The sequence below is a fragment of the Oreochromis niloticus genome, linkage group LG18 (assembly GCF_001858045.2).
Source record: "Oreochromis niloticus isolate F11D_XX linkage group LG18, O_niloticus_UMD_NMBU, whole genome shotgun sequence".
Lineage (NCBI taxonomy): Eukaryota > Metazoa > Chordata > Actinopteri > Cichliformes > Cichlidae > Oreochromis > Oreochromis niloticus.
In genome coordinates this window covers 32,145,025-32,171,245 of record NC_031982.2, presented here as the reverse complement: position 1 = coordinate 32,171,245, position 26,221 = coordinate 32,145,025, and the positions used below count along the sequence as shown (strand labels likewise).

Here is a 26,221-nt window from a genome sequence, read left to right as displayed (position 1 = left end):
TAAATGCATATAGACACTGAGTGTTTTTGGAGGAGCCGTGCTGCTCTCTGGGAGGAAGCACCACGCTCCTGTGTTTTAAATGCACTTTAGAAGAGCACGCAGCAACACTACATATGAGCGGGCGGAGGGAGGTTTGGGGTCTTCACTCTCCCCCGTTTTGTTAACCGTCAGGGCTGGGGGGCTGGGAGGAGGTGCTGGCCATCAGGTTGGGGTCTGGCGAAAACACTGAAATTGGAGTAACAAAATGTACGAGGGTGACGATAACAAAGACAAAATTCTTCAGATCGTTTAATCTTGTCCTGTGAACAGCATCGGTGTGGAGACGTTTATTTGTCTCCTGTTTTTTGTGGTTGCCTCGTGTATGAGGATATCATCAGGTAAAACCTGCAACATTTTAAAATATTTTGTTGGTCAAGAGCAATAAGACTGATGGACTGTGTTTGAGGTAACCTCGCAGGTGTCACAGATGAAATATTTGTTAAGTTTTAATTTGCTGGTTTGACAGTAGCAGCTCCTTTTAGCCAAGTCTATCACACATCTGTTTGACCGTCACCAGTTAATCTGGAACACTGGTGGGAGCTCACGGCACGGGGGGAGCGGGTTTTGTCAGGGATGCCTACCATGGCACAACACCTGGTTTGGCAGCACCTAGAAAGGCTCCAAATGTTTTCAGTGTAAATTAAATCCAGACCGCTGACAGGTGTCGCACACAACAGTCACTGTATGACGTCACACATACTGCTCCGACTGCTAAGGTTACGCCATGTCACAAGTTTTGTGAGGTGCTTTTGTGATATTTAATGGATCAGATAACATTTTTAATTTCCCCCCGATATCCGATCCAGTAATTTAGGTCAGGAATCGGAGCGATACCGAAATTGTATATTTGATTGTTCAATTGCTAGTAGCAATTCTGACACATCGAGTGAGTAAAAACCTCGTAAACCTTTGTAGAGGAGATAAACTGTGGTAACTATGAGCATGTGCTTGTTATGAAGGAATTTTGCAATGGAGGGCTGAATATGGATGTTTACTCACTCCCTTCCAACGTGTTTCCTACACCACATGATTTATATCATTATGTTGTCATCAAGGCCTCAAATTATACTGGACAAGTCTGAAGGCCTACAAAAGTTTGGATGCTTCTCAGTATTTTGCGTCACGATAAGAAACTCGCTGCAGTCGGGGTCTCTGTCACTGCTCAGGTATTTATGTGATGAGAGGAGAAACTGACAGAATGAAAGTTGGAGTCTTTCTCCTTCTCGCTTTTTCTCCTCATATACTGTACAGACAATTTATAATATGTTTCATATCTACAGCATAACACACCTGTATGCTATAAATACACCTGTAGTATAAATGTTCACAAAGACACTTTAAAAACATCTTGCTGTCTGTTTATTCCTCTGTTTTCTTCTTAAATCTCTGAACATAGTTTACAGTTTATCCACACATAAACAGATTCATTTTAGTGTTTTATTTAAACAGTGCAACACAGTAACAGACAGACAGTCCTTTATTAATTTATTTAGAAAGAGCAGTTAGAGAGTATTTAAACTGATAAATGTTTAAAATGTATTACACACATATATAAACACACACTGACAGAATCTGCAAGAAGTCAACAAGAAAAAATCCAACTCTTTTCATCTTGATTCTTTTTTCTTCACCTTCCCGTTTCTGTTACAATTCATGAGTGTGTTTTAACACAAAATAAAAACCAAATCAAAAACCAGTACTAAAAGTCAGACGGTTTTTTATTGATTATTCACTGCAGCGAGACTTCTCCATAGAGTCCAGTTAGCCATAAGCTGCCAGATCTCTCTTGGACATGAGATTTTTAATCTCAATGAGATTTTTTTACCTGGATGAATACAGGACTAATAATAAGCTGCTCTTCTTGTATCAGCAGTATTAGAAGCTACATTTGGATCAACACAGACTAATAAATGGATCCAGAACCATCCAGATCAGTTGTTGTGAAAACTGGTCACACAGTGGTGATGTTGCATTTCTCCAGGAACTAATTGTGGTAAAATGTTACTTAATTTGCATAACAAGAGAGAGACACAAACGTATAGTTATGCAATGTAAAAAAATTAAAGATGCCTAAACACAAAATATCTAGAGCCTGCAGCGCTCATCATCACAAAGTCTAACCAACAACGTCTAAAATGTCTAAATTATATGTTCGAAAGATTTCATCCATCAGTCTAAGCATGATTAAAATGTTTATAATGCAACAATTTTAGTAATAGATGATAGTAATGAAACAGATTTAAAAATGCAGTTCCTCTTTCCTCAGCACTAAAAGTCCTGTGGGTATTTAAACTGTAGTATATAAGTAGAAACTGATATCTGCTCTTAAAAAAAGGCACCAAAGACAATAAGATAATAAAATATTATTTTTTCAAGAGGAGCAGTCTAATCGAACATCTCTGAACTGAAAAACAAACTAATATATGTACGAGACAGTATACCTGATATACTAAGTAAGAAAAAGTATGAAACACCAATGTGAGAATATTTCTCTGCACAGTAAGTTCATTATTCTGAGTCAGCACAGAGGTGGATACTAGAGTCAGGCTTCACTCTAAACCCAGCATATACAGGTTCAGTGAAGGTGGTGTTGAAGGTGTGCAGGTGGATCAGTTTATCACAGGAGACACTGTAAAAAGACACAGTTCCTGCAGAACAGTCCACATACACTGCTACTTTGTGAGAAAGAGCTGAGGAGAGCAGAGGGATGGCTCTTAAATCAAATTTGTGACCTGCATAGTAACCCTTATTATCACTGCAGTTGAGACTCCAGGATTGATCAGTCCTTCCAAACCTGCTTTCATCCTCTTCTCCTTTCCGTCTGATTCCTCCATAAACTACAGCAACATGAACCTCTCCACTCCACTCAACCTCCCAGTAACAGCGACCACTCAGACTGTTGGTACACAGCAGCTGAGGCCACTGATCAAACCTATGATCATGATCAGGATACAGCTGGTCTTCTTTCACATGTGTCACCTCTTTGTTGTTTTTAGACAGTTTGAGGTTTCTGTGTGCTGTGTTTGGATCCAGCGTCAGATCACAGAAATCTAAAGGGAGCCGTGAGAAAAAATGTTGAACAGTACAAAATGGTGTGAATGAATGCAGCTCATAAATCAAACACACACTTACATTTCTTTAGACCTGGTCTCATCCACTGGACTCCTTGAGGTTCCACACTGAAATGAGCACATTATCTTTTAGTGTGCAGACATGGCCTTTTGTTAATAGAATGTCAAATATAATGTCAGTATTACCTTTTAATTATATAGGTTTACTTATGGTAGAATGCTGCATGTAATCATTTGTGTTTAGAAGTATGTAGTTGATAGTATCCTGAAAGACTGTCTCATCCTAGGAAGCTTGTGTGATTCCAGAGTGTTCTGGTTTTCACACCCACATCCCGGGAGCATGGGAGAGGTCGTACCTTCTTTTATTGTTATGATAGGATAAACGTATCTATGTCTGTTTTACTCTAAGTGCATTTTGTTTAGATGAACTGCTGGACTTCCAGGCCAGCAGGGTTAGGAAGTCATTTTATGGAAACATACACACACACCTAAACATCCACATTCCAAAGTAAGGAACAAACACCCACTGATGTATAAATAAAGGCCAGGGCAGTTTCAGAGCGCGTGTCACAGAGCCATCACTCTCACTGTGGATGCTCTGTGCTGCCCTTGTATGCAAGTAAAACTGTGTTTCTCCTCTCTGATTCTCAACTGAAGAAGTGTTTTAGAATAATTCTCCTGACACCTTTATATTCTCTCATTCATCTTTTCTAGAGAAATAACCTTGTGTTTTATTTTATCTCCTAATAAAGTCAAACAGATAATACACTTTCTACGGTTCTAAGGTTTGATGTATCAAAGCACAATTTAAAAAAAAGAAATCATCTGGTCCATACCAGGTTCTTAAATTACCGAAATACAACCTGACAGTGAAGTGTATTAGACATGTAAAAAAGGTCAAAATCACGTACTAAAATCTGTGTGCACGCAACTTAAGAGGAATTGCTTTATAAAGAATTCTAACTTTTCACATAACTGTACCAGCTCAGCATGAAATAACAAATATTTACTTAACTTTTATTTGGCACCAGGAAAGTCAAAATCCTGTTTCAAAGCTTACAGTAGTTCTGCAATTATTGGCATAAAGGCACACAGTAAGCTCCAGACTGAGAATACATAAAACTAAAACGTCCGGTATGATGGCGCCTGTGTTTGGCTCTGCCCCTGCCGGGTGCAGTTTGTCGCGCTTTACTACTGTTGTGTTGTTTTTTTCTGCTCTACTGTTCTCACTCAGTTTTAATGATGTATTCGCTGCCCTGGTGTATCATCGCCTGGCTTTGCTATCCATCCGATCCTCTATGATCCCTCACGATGTCTCTGGCATTTTCCACCCTCCTCTATTAGCTGGATCCTCGTCAGGCGATTTCGGCGGTTCCTCAAGACCACGGAGAAGAAGAGGGAGAAGAGGAGGTTTTCGGGTGAAGCTCAGGCTTTACTGGCGCCATTTGGCTGGTAAGCGACGTCGAGCATGCGTTTTCTCTTGTGTTCAGAAAAGCCCCATGGAGCGGGACTTGTTTTCCAAGGCCTTGTTTGGATACGCTGAGCTCGGCTCTTTGACACTATGCCACCTTAGGAGGGTTTATCCAGACTCTTCTGTGGGCTGGCTTTTTCTTCCCTCGGTGAGTGGATTCTACGAGCGTGACGGCTCAAACCCTGTGTATTTACGTCCCTTAACTCGAGCCTCTGCAAATAATGAGGCTTCTAGCTCACTGAATATGGCGCTTTTTAATGCTCGATCTCTGTCTAATAAATCATTCTTTTTGAATGATTTTATATTATCTAAAAAACTCGATCTGTTATTCCTGACCGAGACCTGGCAGCGGGATGTAGACTACTCATCACTTATTGAACTCTGCCCGGATGGCTATATTTTTATTACTCAGCCTCGGTTGTCTGGTTGGGGTGGTGGGCTTGCTGTGGCTTTCCAGGACCGTTTGTCCTGCCGCTCCGTGAAAACTGGACTTTTTTTTTTTTCGTTTGAGCTGCAGCTGCTTAAAATTGGTAACAAGAATCCTTTCTACTGTGCTGTGGTATATCGTCCACCTGGATATAACAGGTTATTTTTATCGGATGTTAGTGACTTCTTATCCGCTACTATGAAGCTTATAGGGTGCTTATAGTTGGGGACTTTAACATACACATTGATGACGACTCCGACCCATTCGCCAGAGACTTTATGAACATTATGGATTCTTTTCATTTTGCTCAGCATGTGTCCAGTCCTACACACAGGTCACACACTGGACCTTGTTTTTACTTTGGGTTTAAATATTGATTTTATTTGCTCTGACGGCATTTTTATTTCTGATCACTACGATATTGGTTTTAATTTGTCTTTTAATGAACTTTTGTCCCCCGTTAGACGGATGGTTAGCTCTCGCATCTTAAACTCCTCCACAGCGGAGAAATTTGTGGATGCTTTTAACTTACAGCTATCTCCTCAAAATGGTGTTGATTTCTCAACCAGTCTTTTTAATAATTATTGCCGTTTTATTTTAGATGAAATCTGTCCGGTAAAGACGAGGAGTGTTTCTGCCTCCAAATCTCCTCCTTGGCTAAATGACAGTATTCGTTGTCTAAAGCGTGATTGTCGTAAAGCGGAGAGCAGGTGGAGGAAAACTCATCTAAATGTTCTCCTCCTCTATCTTAAGGACCTTTTAGCTTCTTTTAATAATGCAGTCAGAGATGCGAGGGCTGCCCATTTCTCACACTTGGTTATAAAGAGCAGAGGCAATCCTAAGGTGCTATTCAACACCATTAGTGACATTGTTACTCCTGCTCTGCCTGCGGCCCCTATTTGTTCTAATGAGGACTGTGAAAATTTTCTTTCTTTTCTTCTTTCAAAAATTCATTACATGAGAATGAATTTTTCACGCTCAGCTCCTGTTATATCGATCTCTACCCCATCTCAGCCCATTATCTTGGATACTCTCTCTCCTGTTTCACTACCTGAGCTGGCAAAACTTGTGAATTCAGTGAAAGCATCCTCCTGCTCACTTGACATAATACCTGCATCATTATTCAAAAATGTCTTCCAGTCTATTGGCCCATGTGTGCTCACTTTAATCAACTCTTCACTGGCATCTGGTATAATTCCGGTATTTTAAAAACGTTGCTATTCTCCCACTTTTAAAAAAAACTCAGCTAGACCCCTCTCTTTGGAGCAGCCACAGACCCATCTCTAAATTGCCATTAATTGCTAAGCTTCTAGAAAAGGCTGTGGCTAAGCAGCTTATGGCAGCTCTAGATAAACATGGCATTTACGATAAGTTTCAGTCCAGTTTTCGTTGATTTCACTCCACGGAGACAGCTCTTCTTAGGGTCTCTAGTGATATCTTGATGAATAATGATGCAGGAAAATGCTCTGTTCTACTTATGTTGGACCTCACATCAGCTTTCGACACAGTTGACCATCACATCCTCATTGAAAGGGTAATAAATTGGGTTGGTGTATCTGGAACTGCCTTAGAGTGGTTCTCCTCATATCTCCATCACCAATTCTTTTCTGTGGCGGTCTCCGATTTTAAGTCATCCTCTACCTCCCTTACTTATGGTGTCCCTCAAGGGTCAGTTTTGGGATCTTTATTGTTTTTAATATATCTTCCCCCCTCCAGCATGTTGGTTCTGAGTCATTCACCCACACAGTTGCCCATATAACTGGACATACATACTGTTTTACTGGCAATTAGGTCAGTGGTTACTTTACAATATCTTGGAGAAAAAATATGTTCAGCTTTATTTCCTCTTTTCCTACCAGAGTATGTCGAGTTTCACATGTGGATCCTCCTTTAGAGCAGACAAAAGCTTCATTCCTGAGTCTCCTGGGTGATTATAGCTCAAGTCCAGCTCTTTCAAATAGGAGGGGTTGGAGCACAGAGCTGTGGCCAGAGAGGTGAAGCCTGTTCCTGTGATCTGACAGCCTGACAGCCTTCAAACACATAGAACATGTCACATCATTGTAAGGAACTGCTCTGAATTTGATGATGTACATGCAGTCGAATTAACAGATTCTGATTTCAGTTAAAGTTGTTAAAAAAACAAACAAACTCATTTTTTTTTTTACTCAGCTTAAAAAAGAACAAAAAGGACTGACTTTCTGTCTTTTTTGCTATGATGGACAATCATAAATAAAGTTATATTTTTCTGATTTATGAAGTGTGTGTGTTTCACTTCTACTCTACTGTTTTCTTTCAGAGCTTACACCAGAACAGAAACAACATGTTAACATCTATAAAATAATAACACTTGTTGTGAAATATCCAAATCTCCTGACACAAAGAGTCAGCTAACCTGAGAGTTTCCAGCATACAGTGTGGACTCCCAAGTCCAACACAAAGCAGCTTCACTCCTGAGTCCTGGAGGTTGTTGTTACTCATGTCCAGCTCTCTCAGTCTGGAGGACTGAGAACTTAGAATTGAGGAAAGAGCTTCACAGCTTCTGTCTGTGAGGTTACAGCCACTCAACCTAGAAACATATCAGTATATCAGTGAACTTTGCAGCCTTTTCAAATAAACACTTTAAAGCAATCTCTTGCCAGGATTAAACTGGATACTTACTGGGCTTTCTTACAGACTTTGACCACTGGCAGCAGCTGCAGAAGAGCCTCTTCTGAAGCTGAGTATTTCCTCAAGTCAAACACATCCACACCTGTTTCTGATGACAGTAAGATGAAGACCAGAGCTGACCACTGAGCAGGAGAGAGATTAACTTTAGACAGGTGTCCTGAACTCAGGTGATGCTGGACCTCCTTCACTATAGAGTCATCATTCAATTCATTCAGACAGTGGAGCAGATTGATGCTTTTCTCTGAAGAGAGAGTGTCATTCATTGTTTCTTTAATGTACTTGACTGCTTCCTGATTTATCTGTGACCTGTTTCCTGTTTGTGTGTGCAGGCCTTGTAGGAGATCCTGATTGGATGGCATCGAAAGACCAAGGAGGAAGCGAAGAAACAAGTCCAAGTGTCCATTTGAACTCTTCAAAGCCTCGTTCACAGCACTCTGGTAGAACTGTCTTACTGAAGACTCGTCAGTCTGTCCTGAGGCTGTTTCTTCTTCTTTCAGCAGGTTGATACCAGAGTTGGTGAATGTTAGATGGACATAAAGAGCAGCTAAAAACTCCTGAATGCTCAGATGGATGAAACAGAACACCTTCTCTTGGTACAGTCCTCTCTCCTCTTTAAAAATCTGTGTGAACACTCCTGAGTACACTGAGGCCTCTCTGACATTAATGCCACACTCTGTCAGGTCTGTTTCATAGAAGATCAGGTTTCCTTTCAGCAGCTGCTCAAAAGCCAGTTTCCCCAGTGCTTCAATCATCTTTCTGTTCTCTGGACTCCAGAGAGGATCTGTCTCAGCTCCTCCATCATATTTGATGTTCTTCAGTTTGGTCTGAACCACCAGGAAGTGAATGTACATCTCAGTCAGTGTCTTGGGCAGTTTTCCTCCATCCTGTTTGGTTTTTAACAAACTCTCTAAAACTGTAGCAGTGATCCAGCAGAAGATTGGGATGTGACACATGATGTGGAGGCTTCGTGATGTCTTGATGTGAGAGATTATGGTGTTGGCTTCTTCCTTGTCTCTGAGTTTCTTCTTAAAGTACTCTTCCTTCTTTGGGTCAGTGAACCCTCTGACCTCTGTAACCATGTCTATATAGTCAGCAGGGATCTGATTGGCTGCTGCAGGTCGTGTGGTTATCCAGATGTGAGCAGAAGGAAGCAACTTTCCCCTGATGAGGTTTGTCAGCAGCACATCCACTGATGTGGACTCTGTAACATCAGTGAGGATCTCAGTGATGTGGAAGTTCAGAGGAAGTCGACACTCATCCAGACCATCAAAGATGAACACAACTTTGAACTTTTTAAAGTTACAGATTCCTGCTTCTTTGATTTCAGTGAAGAAGTGATGAATAAATCCCACTAAGCTGAACTTTTTATCCTTCAGTAAATTCAGCTCTCTGAATGTGAATGGAAAAATGAACTGGATGTCCTGGTTGGTCTTGTCTTCAGCCCAGTCCAAAGTGAACTTTTGTGTCAGGAGTGTTTTCCCGATGCCAGCCACTCCTTTGGTCAGAACTGTTCTGATTGGTTTGTCTCCTTCAGTCGAAGCTTTAAAGATGTCTTCACACCTGATTGATGTTTCTGGTCTGTTTGGTTTCCAGGAAAACATTTCAATCTGTCTGACCTCATGTTCAGTGTTGACCTCTCCGGTCCCTCCCTCTGTGATGCAGAGCTCTGTGTAGATCTCATTTAGAGTGGTTCGGGTTCCTGGTTTAGCGATCCCCTCAGAGACACACTGGAACTTCTTCTTTAGGTTACATTTAAATGTGTTCTCACAAAGTGGATCAGGATTTTCTACAGGAAAGCACCAGAAACATGAGTGTTATGATTATAGAAGATGTGACAATTTCATTCCTGTAAAGACTGAATTTATGAAGAGAAATCCTCTCACTGCTCTGCAGACAGTCAGCCAGCTGCTCCTGTTTCATTATTCTCAGGAAGTTAACTGCAAGTTTCAGAAATGCCTCTCTGCTGCTCCTTCTCTGCTTCTCTTCCTCACTGTCCAACACCTCCTCTTCATCCCTCTGATACTCTGAATAATCTGGATTTAGATCATTCTGCATCTTCTTCAGCTCGTTCTTCACAAACGTGATAATGTTTTCCTCCAGCATCTGGAAAATAAATGACACAACCTGAATTAACAAAAATCAGATCTTCATAGTAAAAATAATTTTTCAAAGATTTGTTTTGTGTGTGTTTTGAATTTAACAAAAATACCCAGTACTTACGTTCATTTAGCAGGAAACAATGAAAAAAATATATAATTAAAAATCCCAATTAAAATAATAATTATATTTAGATTGCAAGATTTGTACAGGAAACAACAAAATAATAACATAAATTAAATTAAATAATTTTAAGTACTTATTTTTATTTTTATCTTGCGCCTTATTTTCAGGTCGTGTTATAAAGTTATGCTGAAACTTTGTTTTGAAAAGTGTTTTATAAATAAAAATAAAGTAAAAAAATTAATTCACTGTTGAATTATTTCTGATATTTTGCCATTATTTTATGATGAATATTGGACTGTGCAACATAATTACAAACAGAGGTTGGTGTACATGTACAAACCTTAAATACTGAGTCCAGATCAGTTTGATGCTGCAGACTCTCCTGATGAGCTCTTTGGAGACATCATGAAGACATTAGAACCATTTTGCAGATATATACAAGCCAAAGATTTCTTTTTCTACTGTTAGATGATCACCCTGATTAAAACAAACACTACTGTGCTGTAAAAAAACTATTATGTTAATTTATAGACTTATTTATTTATTCGTTTTTTGGACTCCACTGGTCCAAAACTAACAGGTCAGTGATGGTTCTGTACCAGTGTTCTTGTAATGACCATATTATGCATATTTCCTGCACATTGCATCATCACAAATAAAAAAGTCAGATTCATGTTAGTAGTAATATGATGGCACTAGTTCAAAATGGCGGCCAACCAAACCGGTTTGACAACCGGTTTGACTGGTTTCGTGCGTGTGCGCATGCGCGTTCAGGTGTGCTGGGGGTATGCGAGTTCATGTGTGGAAAAGCAATTCTTTGTTTCGCGGGAGGAGTGGAAGGCGTTTTGTTTCGCAGTGCACCTTAACAAAGCGGGAATGCTTTTTATTTACATCTAGTCAAAAGTGTTGGTAATAGTGTTTTAATCACACTAATTTTGTGATTCTGACAATGTCTCAGCTTGCAGTGATGCAAACATTTTATTTTAAAAACGGCACAAATGGGAATTTCTTCTGTATGGGCAATTTCAGCCTGTTCACAAGCGTTTCATTTAATCAAACCACTAGTTTTAATTTAACTAGTTTTACGCATGTACTGGGGTTTCTTTGACGGGTTGATGCGATCATTTTATTTAAAAATCGGGATTTCGGAATGTTGAACTAAGAGGGAGACAGAGCCAGCTAGTTTTTAACACAGTAAATGGTCACAAATAACATTCAGCCCCTTTAGAAAATAAATGCTATAAGCAGGCAGTATCGCTCTTTCAAACTAATTGTGTTTTAATCACACTCATTTTGTGATTCTGATGTCACAGCATGCAGCGATGCATGCCTTTTATTTTAAAAACGGATCAAACGGGCATTTCTTCCGTAAGGGGTTTCATGGTTTCATGGTTTCAGAGTAGTTTTTAACACAACAGATGGTTGCAAATAACATTCAGCCCTTTAGAAAATAAACGCTGCAGTGATACTTCTAAACCAGTCGCACAGACCCGCTCCGTCTTTTCAACAGCCGGTTAATTGTTTGAAATTGTTCAGGATTGCAAAAGCCCACTGAGGGTATCATTTAATTGTTGTGATTCCTTCGGAAAAGGTAAAGGATAAGTGTATCACTTAGTTGTTGAGAGTACCGTGTGAACAAGGGCCCAACCTATTGTTTAAAGTGACCGGTATCGTTTCTTTTGAAATTCCTTAGGAAAAGGTAAAAGCCCACGCATATGTACCAGTCGAGCAAGGTCTCGCCTATTTTCTGAAGTAGTCAGCAACAGCGGACCCTTAGGCCTATCTTGGCCAGTTACACCGGAGCTCAGCAACTGCGTGCCCCACCCTCATTGTTTTAAACTTGCACAGCAAGGTGATGCCCTGCAGGTGTATCGCCCCCAGACTTATCGGCACCCCATCTATTGTTTTTGGAAGCACCCGGTCCTATATGAAGCGTTCCTCAGAGCGTGAGACCCTCGACATTTCGCGTCAGGACCAGCGCCGGTGCAGACCATTTTCTACCCACACAGAGCGTTTCTGACCAGCCGGCGTTGCTTATGCATAAGAGAAAAGCGACAATACAACGCGGTTCTCTGCTCCAAGACATCCGCGGTCCTTTCACACGGTAAGGATGTGTGTTATAGCCAGCGCTTCATAAATGTCTGTCTGGCAGCGCAGATTATTCAAGCTGTTTTTAAAACGTGACTCATTTGTTGTCCAAAAAACATTTCATCTAAATTTGCTAAGTTACTGATTTAAAAATATACATTTTCGAATTTTTAGCTGGATGTCAAACATATGATAGACTCTTGAGCATATATATATATAGCAAAATTCACAGTGGTATAACCATAAAACATGCCCAACTGTGCACCAATGCACTCTGATGCAAGCCTTTAAACTGTATGCTGATAAGTGCATGAAGTATACCTTTACCTCTATAGCTGAAAAGAGTCTGTATCCATAATTTGTGGATCTGTTGATTTGTTTTTAATGTGGCGCTTTTTTTTTCAAGAACTGCAGATGATGAAATCCTCTTTATTTGAGAAAGTGTCCCTAAGCTATTGTTGTTCATACTTACTGAGCGCCCTAGCTACTTCTTTACTATGTCAGTAAACTTTTTGAACAAGAAAGGTGTTGTAGATTTAAAGACACATCTTAATTGAAGCAAAGGCAAAACATCTGAATGAATTTTATGTGGCCTTTCATATTAAAGCCATCAAAGAGTGAAAATCCAAAAGCTGCTGCAATCCTTTGTATTAATGATCTCTCTCTCTCTCTCTCTCTCTCTCTCTCTCTCTCTCTGTGTGTGAGTGCGTGCGTGCTCGCAGAAGGAAGGTCAAGGCAGGGCAGGAGCTTTTTTTTTTTTTGAATGCATTTCCAATCAGCTTTTTTTTTTTTTGCAAGAAGTGTAGCTCATACATTGCAATAAATGTATTCTGCTACATCTGCTAATGAGAGAACATGTTTTTCATCATAAAGACTGTGAAAATAAGCATTGTTAAAGTGTCACTTCAGTAATGCTGCTGGGAGAAACAAGTGTTGACTCATTTTTTTTTTTTTTTTAAATACATGACTTAAAACACTAAACTCTAATTTCAAAGGTTTATTTTAAGTTTAAAGAATATAAGAGCTGGTAAGACGATGAGTTTTACTTCTCACTGTCCCTGTTATGTTGTAGTATCCATTATCATGTATGCTACTTTGCTCTGTGGACTGTAAAATGTTTCATTGTATTCATGAAATAAACCAGACTTTCAATGTCTGAATCTTTTACCGTTTTTCTGCTTTTGTTCACCCAAAGTTGACAAAACCCACAGACATCCAGAGTTAACTCACTAACAGTGTGGAGCAATCTCAGTGTATTTGGCTGCTTTTTTCCTAAACACAATCAGCTGACTAAGAGAAATGCCTGTAGTCATCCACTTTGGTCGTTATGAATGTTGAAGGAGATTTGTTCCATAGACACCTTATACTAGTGTTTCCTACACTTAATCCATCACTACTATGCTCTATTTACATCCAGATTCCTTTTATAGATTACAGCTTTAGATTTTTGAAGTATTGTGTGTAATGGTTTAATCTCGCACACCTTACCCCTTTCTCCCAGTATCACAACAGTATGACTCCCAAAGTACGGCTCAGTAAACAAACAAACAAGGACTCTAAATTCAGAACAGAAATATACAGGTGAAAGATTAATGATTGCGGTTTTTTTTATGATGCGTAGTAAACTACCCCCTCTTCTTCTTCTCTGTGTTGATGTTGTTCATGTGCGTGTGCGTGCGTGTGTGTGAATGCATTAGAAGTCAAAGTATACATTAGCCATACTTACAAAAACATTTTTAATTTCATTTAGAACTGAGATTGTAAGTTGTAAGCAGAAATCTTATGCTCAGCCAGAAGCATGTTTCCCCACTTTCACAATGCTAAGGTGTCAAATCCATGATCCAACAGATGGTTTGTCACACGTGGGCGAGAAGGGCAAGCCACCCCTTACTTACACAACCTCACACACTATAGATTTTTAAAGTTCTTGTGTACAACGGTTTAGCTACAGATATAACTTCTACTTTTGATAAAGATCACTCCGTCTGCATATTTGTTAAGAAATAAAGCAGCTTTACTGGGATATTTATTGTCAAACTATGCGATTTTCCAAATGTGTGTGGAGTAAAATGTTGCGACCAAGAATCATTCAGGATTAACAACACAAACTGTTTTGATAGCAGAAACAGTCTGCCTTATAGTTCCCACACTTTACCGCTAGTTTAACAAACACATTCTTCTTCATATCTGTTTAATTGGTTTTTATGAAACTGATTTTCAATAGTACAACCAACATCTAACTTTTCCTTGCTCCCCAGTATAAATGCAAGAATTTTGTAGGCTTTACTGAAACTGTCACAATTTAACACTCAATGCCATAAACAGAGTTGATCCATGTCTCTATGGACACTGTTTCATACATCAACAGCTCTGAAAATCACTTTTTAAGTAATGTAGAACATGCTCTCTGTCACTCTCAGCGTCTCTAATAACCCAGCAAACTGACAATCACCTCTAAACAAGGGGGTTAGTTTATAGGTTTTTTGTTTGTTTGTTTGTTTGTTTGTTTTGTTTTTTATCAGGCGCAACACCATGTAACGCATGGATGTTAGACTCTTTCACCAGACCATGTTGCTAGCCCAACCACCAGGCTCAGGGTCTCTGAGCTCTAACCCTGGCTGCCAAATGTGCCTCTGAGCCTCTTGTGCCTTTTCACCACCAGACTAAGTTTGTAGTCTCGTCTCACCTACTAATATTATTTTATTACAGGACAATATTCAGCTAGGTTACTACTTTGACTTTCTTACTTTGAGCACATTTCTGAGCCCATACATTATCGAACTTTTACTCGAGTATTTCTGACACTAGCAGCTATACTTCTACTTAAGTAAAAAAATGCCTGCACTATCGGTATAAAGCTGTCTGTAATTGTCTAACAGTTCATGCAACAATTATAAATTAAACCTGCACCACAGCTAACTCTTTTTAATAACCAATAACAGGTGTATTTCTTAGATCTACTGATACAGCCAAAACACTCTGCTTGTATAATGCCATTTTCTCTCCCAGCGTACCCTTGTCTCACAACAGGGTGATTCCCAAAGTACGTCTCAATAAACAGAGACTCTAAAACCAGAACACAAAGATAAAGTTGGAAGATCAAAGATTAAGGTTTGTGTTTTATAGCACGAAGTAAACTGTCCCCTTGTCTTCTAGGTCTTGGCGTGTGTACCTTAGAAGTCAGATTATACATTAGTCATACTTCCAAAAACATTTTGAATTCCATTTATAACTGAGATGTCAAGCTGATATCAGACATCTTATGCTCACCAGGAGCATGTATCCCCAACTTCAAAACCTTAAGGTGTCAAATTCACAAACCCAACATGGGCTCATTCAACACAGGGGCCAGAAGTGCATGTCACCCTTTACTGACACACTGTAAATAAGTACAATACAGGGCAACGCGGCTAACAGCCTTGGAAATGCTTTACATGAAATAAAACTTTTTAGAAAACCCTTTACAAGAATAAATGTGATGATCTGTTTTACCTGAATCAAATGTATTAGTTTGTTTACTTGAAATAAAACTTATTTTGGAAACCCTGTACATGAAGTAAAAAGTATCGTGTTGTGAGTTCTGGCATTAATATTTCCAGCTGACAAGGAGACTTATTGCATTTCAAACGCTTCATATCCTACCCGCCCTTTAAGATCATCCCACTTCCAGATCACGCCCCTTCTGTTATTTTAAAACAAGACCGCCGTCTCATTCCTTCAAAACCTTTCTTAGCTCAAAACAGAGAGAGGGATGGAGTCTGCACCCCTGCGTCACACTGAGGAGGAGGACAGTTCCTCGGACGAGGGCTCTTTAGTACCTGACACGCCCGGTTACTATCGCCCCTTGGAGAAGCAGCAGCAGCAAGCCGTTGAGCTTGACGGTCGGGCATCTTCTTTATTTATCGATACTGTGAAAACAGCTGTGTATCATCTAGTCAACCTAGTAATCAACAAGTACCTCACTGACGAATGCAGCGGGTGTAAGTTCGATCACCCCAGTCAGAGACAGCATGAGTGTCTGCAAGTCTTGGAGGATGACTTTTACGCTGAAAATTATCACAGCATCAGAAAAAGACTCCTCACCCCTCGCTTCATTCCTTCCATTCAACGTCTGCTGATTGCTCGCAACATCAAAATGGACGATGTCTAAGTCCGCATGGTGGCAGAGACTCTCTTGCACGAACTGAAATCAGTAAGGAAAGTCTTTGACGCCATCGCCGAGGCATACACCAATCTGGTAGGGTTGGACGTGGTGAAAATCGGACAGCTACGGATGATCGCAGAGTGTTACAAAGGAGGCTGCTAATGTTTTCTCTGAAACACTGATTCTTTCCAAAAAAACATAAAACGTATTGTACCGTATCTTTCAAACAGCTACCCTGCTTATTTTTTTCAAACATGTATCCAGATTTTTCTTTCTTAAAATGTGTAACCTGCATTTTACCACATTTTTAAAAGCATGTATCCTTTTTCAAACATATATCCTACATTTAGCGCATTTTTAAAACATGTATCCTCAAATGGCCACCCTTCCAAGGCCCTGACAAATTACCCGAATCACTATGGGATAAGGATGAGGACTTACCCTATGTACCCACGTAATCGGTGATGAATTGTGAAGTTACAATTCTTTTCTGTAAAAAAAGCATTTTTATTTTGTATATAAATAAATGTTGATGTTGTGCGACGGGATTGTGTGCTTCAATTTTACTTATAATGTGCCAAATCACTACAACAGGCGGCTCAAGGCAATGCCGTCCAGAGTAAGGATCTTGTTAGACAGTGTTTCTAAGATTTTTACGCCCCGTTACAATAACCTCAGTTTTATCTGAACTTAGAAGCAGAAAATTAAAGCTCATGTATCTAAGACATTCCGGCAGTTTAACCAATAAAAGTGGGTATCATCTGCATAGCAGTGAAAATGTATGCTATGCCTTCTAAAGCATGTGTAATGTAAATAGAACAGGTCTTTGCACAGAAGCCTGTGGAGCTTCATAATTAACCTCAGTGTGTGTGAAGAGGTCTCTCCATTTAATAATAGCTGTAATAAAATGTTATGGTCAGCGGTATCAAATGCTGCAATTTGGTCTAGCAGGAAAGATTTCAATATGAATGAAGGCTGAAAAAACTGATTAGATTAATTTCTGATGACCTTTTCTGTGGTTCTTCAAGTTTGTAACACCGAACATATTAAAGGATGATGTAAGGCTGTTTTGGGCTTAAGGTTCACAGGAACAATTTAATTAGACAGCCGTTTACTATTTTTCTTTATTTTCTTGCTTTCATCACTGACATGTTCAATATGATAACTATATCAGATGAGAAAATAAATCCCTGTGTAGTTAAAAAAAAAACTTTAATCAAACTGAAATGTTGCTGAACTCTGATGGACGTGTCTTTTAATCTTGTCAACAAGACTGCGGTACCAAATCAACTTGATGAAGATCTCCTTTGAAAAATACATACTCACGAGACAAAGTAAAAGCAGATCCCTCACAGCTGGTAGTACAAAACACAGCGACAACTTGTGTATTAGATGCCCTCACTCCAAAAGCATATATCTATATATATGGAATCTCCAAGAATATCATCCTAAAATGGCATTCAGGGGTTGTTACAGTAAAATAAAAAAATTTTAAAGAGCAGAAAAATTTTCATCTGAAAAAGTTGAATTTTAGTAAAAGCAATGCTATGTAGCTTGATACTGTCGTTACAGACAAAGTGGATGTTTAAAAGTCTTTTGTATGAAGCGTTTGAAATGCAATAAGTCTCCTTGTCAGCTGGAAATATTAATGCCAGAACTCACAACACGATACTTTTTACTTCATGTACAGGGTTTCCAAAATAAGTTTTATTTCAAGTAAACAAACTAATACATTTGATTCAGGTAAAACAGATCATCACATTTATTCATGTAAAGGGTTTTCTAAAAAGTTTTATTTCATGTAAAGCGTTTCCAAGGCTGTTAGCCGCGTTGCCCTGTATTGTACTTATTTACAGTGTGTCAGTAAAGGGTGACTTGCACTTCTGGCCCCTGTGTTGAATGAGCCCATGTTGGGTTTGTGAATTTGACACCTTAAGGTTTTGAAGTTGGGGATACATGCTCCTGGTGAGCATAAGATGTCTGATATCAGCTTGACATCTCAGTTATAAATGGAATTCAAAATGTTTTTGGAAGTATGCCTAATGTATAATCTGACTTCTAAGGTACACACGCCAAGGCCTAGAAGACAAGGGGACAGTTTACTTCGTGCTATAAAAACACAAACCTTAATCTTTGATCTTCCAACTTTATCTTTGTGTTCTGGTTTTAGAGTCTCTGTTTATTGAGACGTACTTTGGGAATCACCCTGTTGTGAGACAAGGGTACGCTGGGAGAGAAAATGGCATTATACAAGCAGAGTGTTTTGGCTGTATCAGTAGATCTAAGAAATACACCTGTTATTGGTTATTAAAAAGAGTTAGCTGTGGTGCAGGTTTAATTTATAATTGTTGCATGAACTGTTAGACAATTACAGACAGCTTTATACCGATAGTGCAGGCATTTTTTTACTTAAGTAGAAGTATAGCTGCTAGTGTCAGAAATACTCGAGTAAAAGTTCGATAATGTATGGGCTCAGAAATGTGCTCAAAGTAAGAAAGTCAAAGTAGTAACCTAGCTGAATATTGTCCTGTAATAAAATAATATTAGTAGGTGAGACGAGACTACAAACTTAGTCTGGTGGTGAAAAGGCACAAGAGGCTCAGAGGCACATTTGGCAGCCAGGGTTAGAGCTCAGAGACCCTGAGCCTGGTGGTTGGGCTAGCAACATGGTCTGGTGAAAGAGTCTAACATCCATGCGTTACATGGTGTTGCGCCTGATAAAAAACAAAACAAACAAACAAACAAACAAAAAACCTATAAACTAACCCCCTTGTTTAGAGGTGATTGTCAGTTTGCTGGGTTTTTGGAGACGCTGAGAGTGACAGAGAGCATGTTCTACATTACTTAAAAAGTGATTTTCAGAGCTGTTGATGTATGAAACAGTGTCCATAGAGACATGGATCAACTCTGTTTATGGCATTGAGTGTTAAATTGTGACAGTTTCAGTAAAGCCTACAAAATTCTTGCATTTATACTGGGGAGCAAGGAAAAGTTAGACGTTGGTTGTACTATTGAAAATCAGTTTCATAAAAACCAATTAAACAGATATGAAGAAGAATGTGTTTGTTAAACTAGCGGTAAAGTGTGGGAACTATAAGGCAGACTGTTTCTGCTATCAAAACAGTTTGTGTTGTTAATCCTGAATGATTCTTGGTCGCAACATTTTACTCCACACACATTTGGAAAATCGCATAGTTTGACAATAAATATCCCAGTAAAGCTGCTTTATTTCTTAACAAATATGCAGACGGAGTGATCTTTATCAAAAGTAGAAGTTATATCTGTAGCTAAACCGTTGTACACAAGAACTTTAAAAATCTATAGTGTGTGAGGTTGTGTAAGTAAGGGGTGGCTTGCCCTTCTCGCCCACGTGTGACAAACCATCTGTTGGATCATGGATTTGACACCTTAGCATTGTGAAAGTGGGGAAACATGCTTCTGGCTGAGCATAAGATTTCTGCTTACAACTTACAATCTCAGTTCTAAATGAAATTAAAAATGTTTTTGTAAGTATGGCTAATGTATACTTTGACTTCTAATGCATTCACACACACGCACGCACACGCACATGAACAACATCAACACAGAGAAGAAGAAGAGGGGGTAGTTTACTACGCATCATAAAAAAAACCGCAATCATTAATCTTTCACCTGTATATTTCTGTTCTGAATTTAGAGTCCTTGTTTGTTTGTTTACTGAGCCGTACTTTGGGAGTCATACTGTTGTGATACTGGGAGAAAGGGGTAAGGTGTGCGAGATTAAACCATTACACACAATACTTCAAAAATCTAAAGCTGTAATCTATAAAAGGAATCTGGATGTAAATAGAGCATAGTAGTGATGGATTAAGTGTAGGAAACACTAGTATAAGGTGTCTATGGAACAAATCTCCTTCAACATTCATAACGACCAAAGTGGATGACTACAGGCATTTCTCTTAGTCAGCTGATTGTGTTTAGGAAAAAAGCAGCCAAATACACTGAGATTGCTCCACACTGTTAGTGAGTTAACTCTGGATGTCTGTGGGTTTTGTCAACTTTGGGTGAACAAAAGCAGAAAAACGGTAAAAGATTCAGACATTGAAAGTCTGGTTTATTTCATGAATACAATGAAACATTTTACAGTCCACAGAGCAAAGTAGCATACATGATAATGGATACTACAACATAACAGGGACAGTGAGAAGTAAAACTCATCGTCTTACCAGCTCTTATATTCTTTAAACTTAAAATAAACCTTTGAAATTAGAGTTTAGTGTTTTAAGTCATGTATTTAAAAAAAAAAAAAAAATGAGTCAACACTTGTTTCTCCCAGCAGCATTACTGAAGTGACACTTTAACAATGCTTATTTTCACAGTCTTTATGATGAAAAACATGTTCTCTCATTAGCAGATGTAGCAGAATACATTTATTGCAATGTATGAGCTACACTTCTTGCAAAAAAAAAAAAAAGCTGATTGGAAATGCATTCAAAAAAAAAAAAAGCTCCTGCCCTGCCTTGACCTTCCTTCTGCGAGCACGCACGCACTCACACACAGAGAGAGAGAGAGAGAGAGAGAGAGAGAGAGAGAGAGATCATTAATACAAAGGATTGCAGCAGCTTTTGGATTTTCACTCTTTGATGGCTTTAATATGAAAGGCCACATAAAATTCATTCAGATGTTTTGCCTTTGCTTCAATTAAGATGTGTCTTTAAATCTACAACACCTTTCTTGTTCAAAAAGTTTACTGACATAGTAAAGAAGTAGCTAGGGCGCTCAGTAAGTATGAACAACAATAGCTTAGGGACACTTTCTCAAATAAAGAGGATTTCATCATCTGCAGTTCTTGAAAAAAAAAGCGCCACATTAAAAACAAATCAACAGATCCACAAATTATGGATACAGACTCTTTTCAGCTATAGAGGTAAAGGTATACTTCATGCACTTATCAGCATACAGTTTAAAGGCTTGCATCAGAGTGCATTGGTGCACAGTTGGGCATGTTTTATGGTTATACCACTGTGAATTTTGCTATATATATATATGCTCAAGAGTCTATCATATGTTTGACATCCAGCTAAAAATTCGAAAATGTATATTTTTAAATCAGTAACTTAGCAAATTTAGATGAAATGTTTTTTGGACAACAAATGAGTCACGTTTTAAAAACAGCTTGAATAATCTGCGCTGCCAGACAGACATTTATGAAGCGCTGGCTATAACACACATCCTTACCGTGTGAAAGGACCACGGATGTCTTGGAGCAGAGAACCGCGTTGTATTGTCGCTTTTCTCTTATGCATAAGCAATGCCGGCTGGTCAGAAACGCTCTGTGTGGGTAGAAAATGGTCAACCGGCGCTGGTCCTGACGCGAAATGTCGAGGGTCTCACGCTCTGAGGAACGCTTCATATAGGACCGGGTGCTTCCAAAAACAATAGATGGGGTGCCGATAAGTCTGGGGGCGATACACCTGCAGGGCATCACCTTGCTGTGCAAGTTTAAAACAATGAGGGTGGGGCACGCAGTTGCTGAGCTCCGGTGTAACTGGCCAAGATAGGCCTAAGGGTCCGCTGTTGCTGACTACTTCAGAAAATAGGCGAGACCTTGCTCGACTGGTACATATGCGTGGGCTTTTACCTTTTCCTAAGGAATTTCAAAAGAAACGATACCGGTCACTTTAAACAATAGGTTGGGCCCTTGTTCACACGGTACTCTCAACAACTAAGTGATACACTTATCCTTTACCTTTTCCGAAGGAATCACAACAATTAAATGATACCCTCAGTGGGCTTTTGCAATCCTGAACAATTTCAAACAATTAACCGGCTGTTGAAAAGACGGAGCGGGTCTGTGCGACTGGTTTAGAAGTATCACTGCAGCGTTTATTTTCTAAAGGGCTGAATGTTATTTGCAACCATCTGTTGTGTTAAAAACTACTCTGAAACCATGAAACCATGAAACCCCTTACGGAAGAAATGCCCGTTTGATCCGTTTTTAAAATAAAAGGCATGCATCGCTGCATGCTGTGACATCAGAATCACAAAATGAGTGTGATTAAAACACAATTAGTTTGAAAGAGCGATACTGCCTGCTTATAGCATTTATTTTCTAAAGGGGCTGAATGTTATTTGTGACCATTTACTGTGTTAAAAACTAGCTGGCTCTGTCTCCCTCTTAGTTCAACATTCCGAAATCCCGATTTTTAAATAAAATGATCGCATCAACCCGTCAAAGAAACCCCAGTACATGCGTAAAACTAGTTAAATTAAAACTAGTGGTTTGATTAAATGAAACGCTTGTGAACAGGCTGAAATTGCCCATACAGAAGAAATTCCCATTTGTGCCGTTTTTAAAATAAAATGTTTGCATCACTGCAAGCTGAGACATTGTCAGAATCACAAAATTAGTGTGATTAAAACACTATTACCAACACTTTTGACTAGATGTAAATAAAAAGCATTCCCGCTTTGTTAAGGTGCACTGCGAAACAAAACGCCTTCCACTCCTCCCGCAAAACAAAGAATTGCTTTTCCACACATGAACTCGCATACCCCCAGCACACCTGAACGCGCATGCGCACACGCACGAAACCAGTCAAACCGGTTGTCAAACCGGTTTGGTTGGCCGCCATTTTGAACTAGTGCCATCGTATTACTACTCATGTTGATGTGTTGAAGTGTTTCATTTTAAATTTGACCTTTGTGTCTTTAAAATACCAGCAGCAAGTGAGAGAATCTTACAGCAGCAGCTGTAAGTTTTTTTCTGAGAAATAAAACTTATAATACACATTAAAAAATCATATGATGACACTTTGAATCATCCTACACTCGGCTACATCTGTGGTGTTCAGTGTCCCGATGCTGAACAACAAAATTATAATAATGCATTGGATTTATATAGCGCTTTTCAAGGCACCCAAAGCGCTTTACAATGCCATTATTCATTCAGGCTCACATTCACACACTGGTGGAGGCAAGCTACGGTTGTAGCCACAGCTGCCCTGGGGCAGACTGACAGAAGCGAGGCTGCCATATCGCGCCATCGGCCCCTCTGGCCAACACCAGTAGGCGGTAGGGTAAAGTGTCTTGCCCAAGGACACAACGACCAGGACAGAGAGGCCGGGGATCGAACCGGCGACCTTCCGGTTACAGGTGCCCTTCCCAACCCCCTGAGCCACGGTCGTCCAAATTATCATCTTAGTACCTTATAATCCATTTTGTCATGTTATTTCATGCAGGTCATATAAAAAACAACCACTGATGAAAAACGTAATGTCAATATTAAGGTAAAAAAAAAGGTTTGCGTTGGTCCTTTATCAGTTTTGTTGATGATTGTCATGGTGGTAGTGATGGTGTATCACTATGAATTATGAGAATCATTTAATATTTAGAGAAATCCAGCAGCTCACAGACAGCTGCAGATTATTTCACCTTCCTACGCAAAACTGGCAACCACATCAGACTGAAACTCTCATTTACCAAATAAAAGAGTCAAACTGACTGATGACACATTCCTGCTGATTACCACATACATTAATCAGTGTGATGCAGTGCAGAGAATGCAGGGCTGTTAAAATAGATTATTTTTTCTTTTAAAGAAGTAGCCTCACTTATGGAGCTCTTTAATCTCAGGACTGAGGCCAGATGTACCACAGAGCTGTAAGGTAAATGTGAAATGTCTTACTTCTCAGCAGAAGCAGATTTGATTCCTTTAAAGAGGATCATGCCATCCTTTGACTGATCACTCTTCAGAGACACACAGCTGGGTCCAGGTTCAGATTCAAGGGCATCTGGTGTCTCAGTGATCCTGGTGAACAGAGGAAAAGATCATCAGGCAGAGAAATTACATTTTTACCCTTCAGACACAAAAAGTACTGAATAAACTTGGAGGTAGTCACAGTGATAATATCACAGTAAGGCTAAAAAGTATGATGCTCTTCACAATGTTCTCTTTAGTCTGTTTGTTTATCCTGCTGTCTTTTCTTCTTTTTGTGAACAAAGCTAAATAAATAATAATAATAAATGACTAAAACAAACCTTCTCACTGTTTACTCATGGAGTTAAGATACGTTTAACATTTTGTTAACTCTTACCTCTCATCAGGAGTCAGTTTCCTGATTTTAAAGTCAGGACGGTCTTTCTGTGGAGATCTGCGTCCGGTCTCAGGCTCAGGAGAGTCTGGTCTGAGCAGTGAGGAAAAGAATAAGGCAGGGCTATACATATACAATTTTTTAATCTCCAGGTGAAACATACGCTGGAAAAACTTTGCAGGGTTAAATTGAATTAACAAAAAGAGAGAGCAGGTTTGTTGTAGAGAGTTACATGTATGAAATCATTTCTGTTTTTGTTCTTTTAGCAGTGAAGATAATGCGAGGTTTAGAGTGTGATACCTTTCCATGTTGGTAAAAACCTGCAGTCACCTGATGGAAGAGAAACGTGAGAATAAAACACAGATTTTATTTTTTTTCTGTTTATTGAGACATTTGATAGCAATAAGGTGGTGACCTGTTTAATTATAATAACAGTGTTATTTTTTATTTTATTTTATTTCATTGTTTGTTAAAAAAATCTGAAATAAAGTGAGCTTTGTTTTCTGGCAATCAAAGAGTCAACAAACAATCATTGTGATGATTAAACTTTTTAAAGAGGAGATTAAATAGAACACAAATAAAAAAAACATAAAAAACTTACATGATATAAATCAGATCAAAGATTCACGGATTCATCATCTTCCTGAACACTGTCTGTCTGCAGCTGTTTACTGTCTGCACTGGGAGAAGATCTGATTCTGTTCTTCTATTAAGGTCTTTTCTTACTTTCACCACTTTGTGCTTCAGGAGTTTGAGTCTGTATTTATGTAAAAGTATTTTCCTGCTACACATCGTAGATCACATAACACACATTTTAGAAACCATGCTCTTCTTCAGCTGTCGCAGCTTTTCTTTCATTCTTAGACTTTGTGTAACCACTGCAGGATTTAAAGAAACATCTTAAAATAATACAAGAATAAAAACATTTAAAAAAAAAAAAAAAGAAAATGAAAATAATTCAAAGCTCACCAAATGTCCACCATCAGTGTGTTTTATTCTGTAGCTCACTTCCTTGTTTTTCTCTTATATGTTATTGTTTTGAATACAGGTGCTCACTGTACTGATGACACGCCTACACTGTTAGACTGGTTAAACTGGTTAAACTGGTTAAACACTGCCTTGTTCTGATGTTTTGCTGAATTTCCTGCCCCTGGCTACTGAATTTCATCTATCAAGTAAAGGGTTTGAACAACTAAACATAAATTATGCAGTTACTAAATGACGTAAAACATTTAAATTGAATAATAATTATGTTAAGAACTGTTGGGCTCTGCGTCCTGACAAAGTCAGAAATGATCCAGCCCTCGAATCAGAAACATGATAAACTACACAGAGAGCTCATCACCCAGAGGCATTAACGGTTATGTCAAAGCACATAAAACCATCATCTGATTGTCTGAAAACAGAAAAAAAAATAAAAAATTCATGGTTCATATCTCACCTTTAATCCTTCCAACAGAGTCTGTTCTGCCTGCAGTGAGAAACCTTCAGCCTCCTCAGTCCAGAAAAGAGGTTCTCAAAGGTTTTGTGGTCAGGAGCCCTGCTTTAAAGGACAACATTATCCCATATAATCAGCTGTTTTGGTCTTAGCTTCACATGATGATGTGCACTGACTGAAATATTTAACCACGTTCACCAGATAGCTGACGGGCTAATAATTCATTTGTAGCAGGACAGAAGACACAGAATTACAGTAAAAATAAATGAAAGATAAAATACATACGTCTGCCGTGTGTCCTTCTTTCACTCTGTACCTGTTTCATCAGTCCTTACAGGACACGGAACCAAGTGCATTTTCATATGCAAACACAGCTGCCACGCCCGGCTGCCTGGATCAGGTTACATCAGCCAGTTTGTTCCTCTGTTTGTGTTCACTTCAGCTTCAGTTCAGTTTTCAGCAACTTCAAAGAAATGCACAGTTATTATTGGGGTTGGTTTTGTGAGTAATGTTTGAAGATAACAGTAAAACAGGAGTAAAAAATAATAATTGTGTGTGTGTGTTGACCTTGAAACAAAAAT

At 39.1% G+C, this 26,221-nt stretch overlaps 1 protein-coding gene across 4 annotated transcripts; it reads right to left on the bottom strand.

Moving 5' to 3' along the window:
• Positions 1 to 1,739: 1,739 nt before the first annotated feature.
• On the bottom strand, positions 1,740 to 26,038 carry LOC102076273 (NLR family CARD domain-containing protein 3). Of its 4 annotated transcripts, none has more exons than XM_019347732.2 (12): positions 25,926 to 26,038; positions 25,644 to 25,745; positions 24,503 to 24,532; positions 24,206 to 24,295; positions 23,797 to 23,919; positions 10,239 to 10,290; positions 9,559 to 9,778; positions 7,667 to 9,461; positions 7,401 to 7,574; positions 6,865 to 7,038; positions 3,172 to 3,218; positions 1,740 to 3,089 (listed from the first exon to the last, which is right to left on the bottom strand). In XM_019347732.2, exons 3-12 carry the CDS (start codon positions 24,508 to 24,510, stop codon positions 2,548 to 2,550), a joined length of 3,225 nt encoding a protein of 1,074 aa, XP_019203277.1. In that variant the 5' UTR covers positions 24,511 to 24,532; positions 25,644 to 25,745; positions 25,926 to 26,038; the 3' UTR covers positions 1,740 to 2,547. The 4 variants fall into 4 exon arrangements, with proteins under 4 accessions (XP_019203277.1, XP_019203276.1, XP_019203278.1 ...); XM_019347731.2 differs by having other exon boundaries at positions 25,644 to 25,742; XM_019347733.2 differs by lacking the exons at positions 25,644 to 25,745; positions 25,926 to 26,038 and adding an exon at positions 25,172 to 25,598.
• Positions 26,039 to 26,221: the final 183 nt, after the last annotated feature.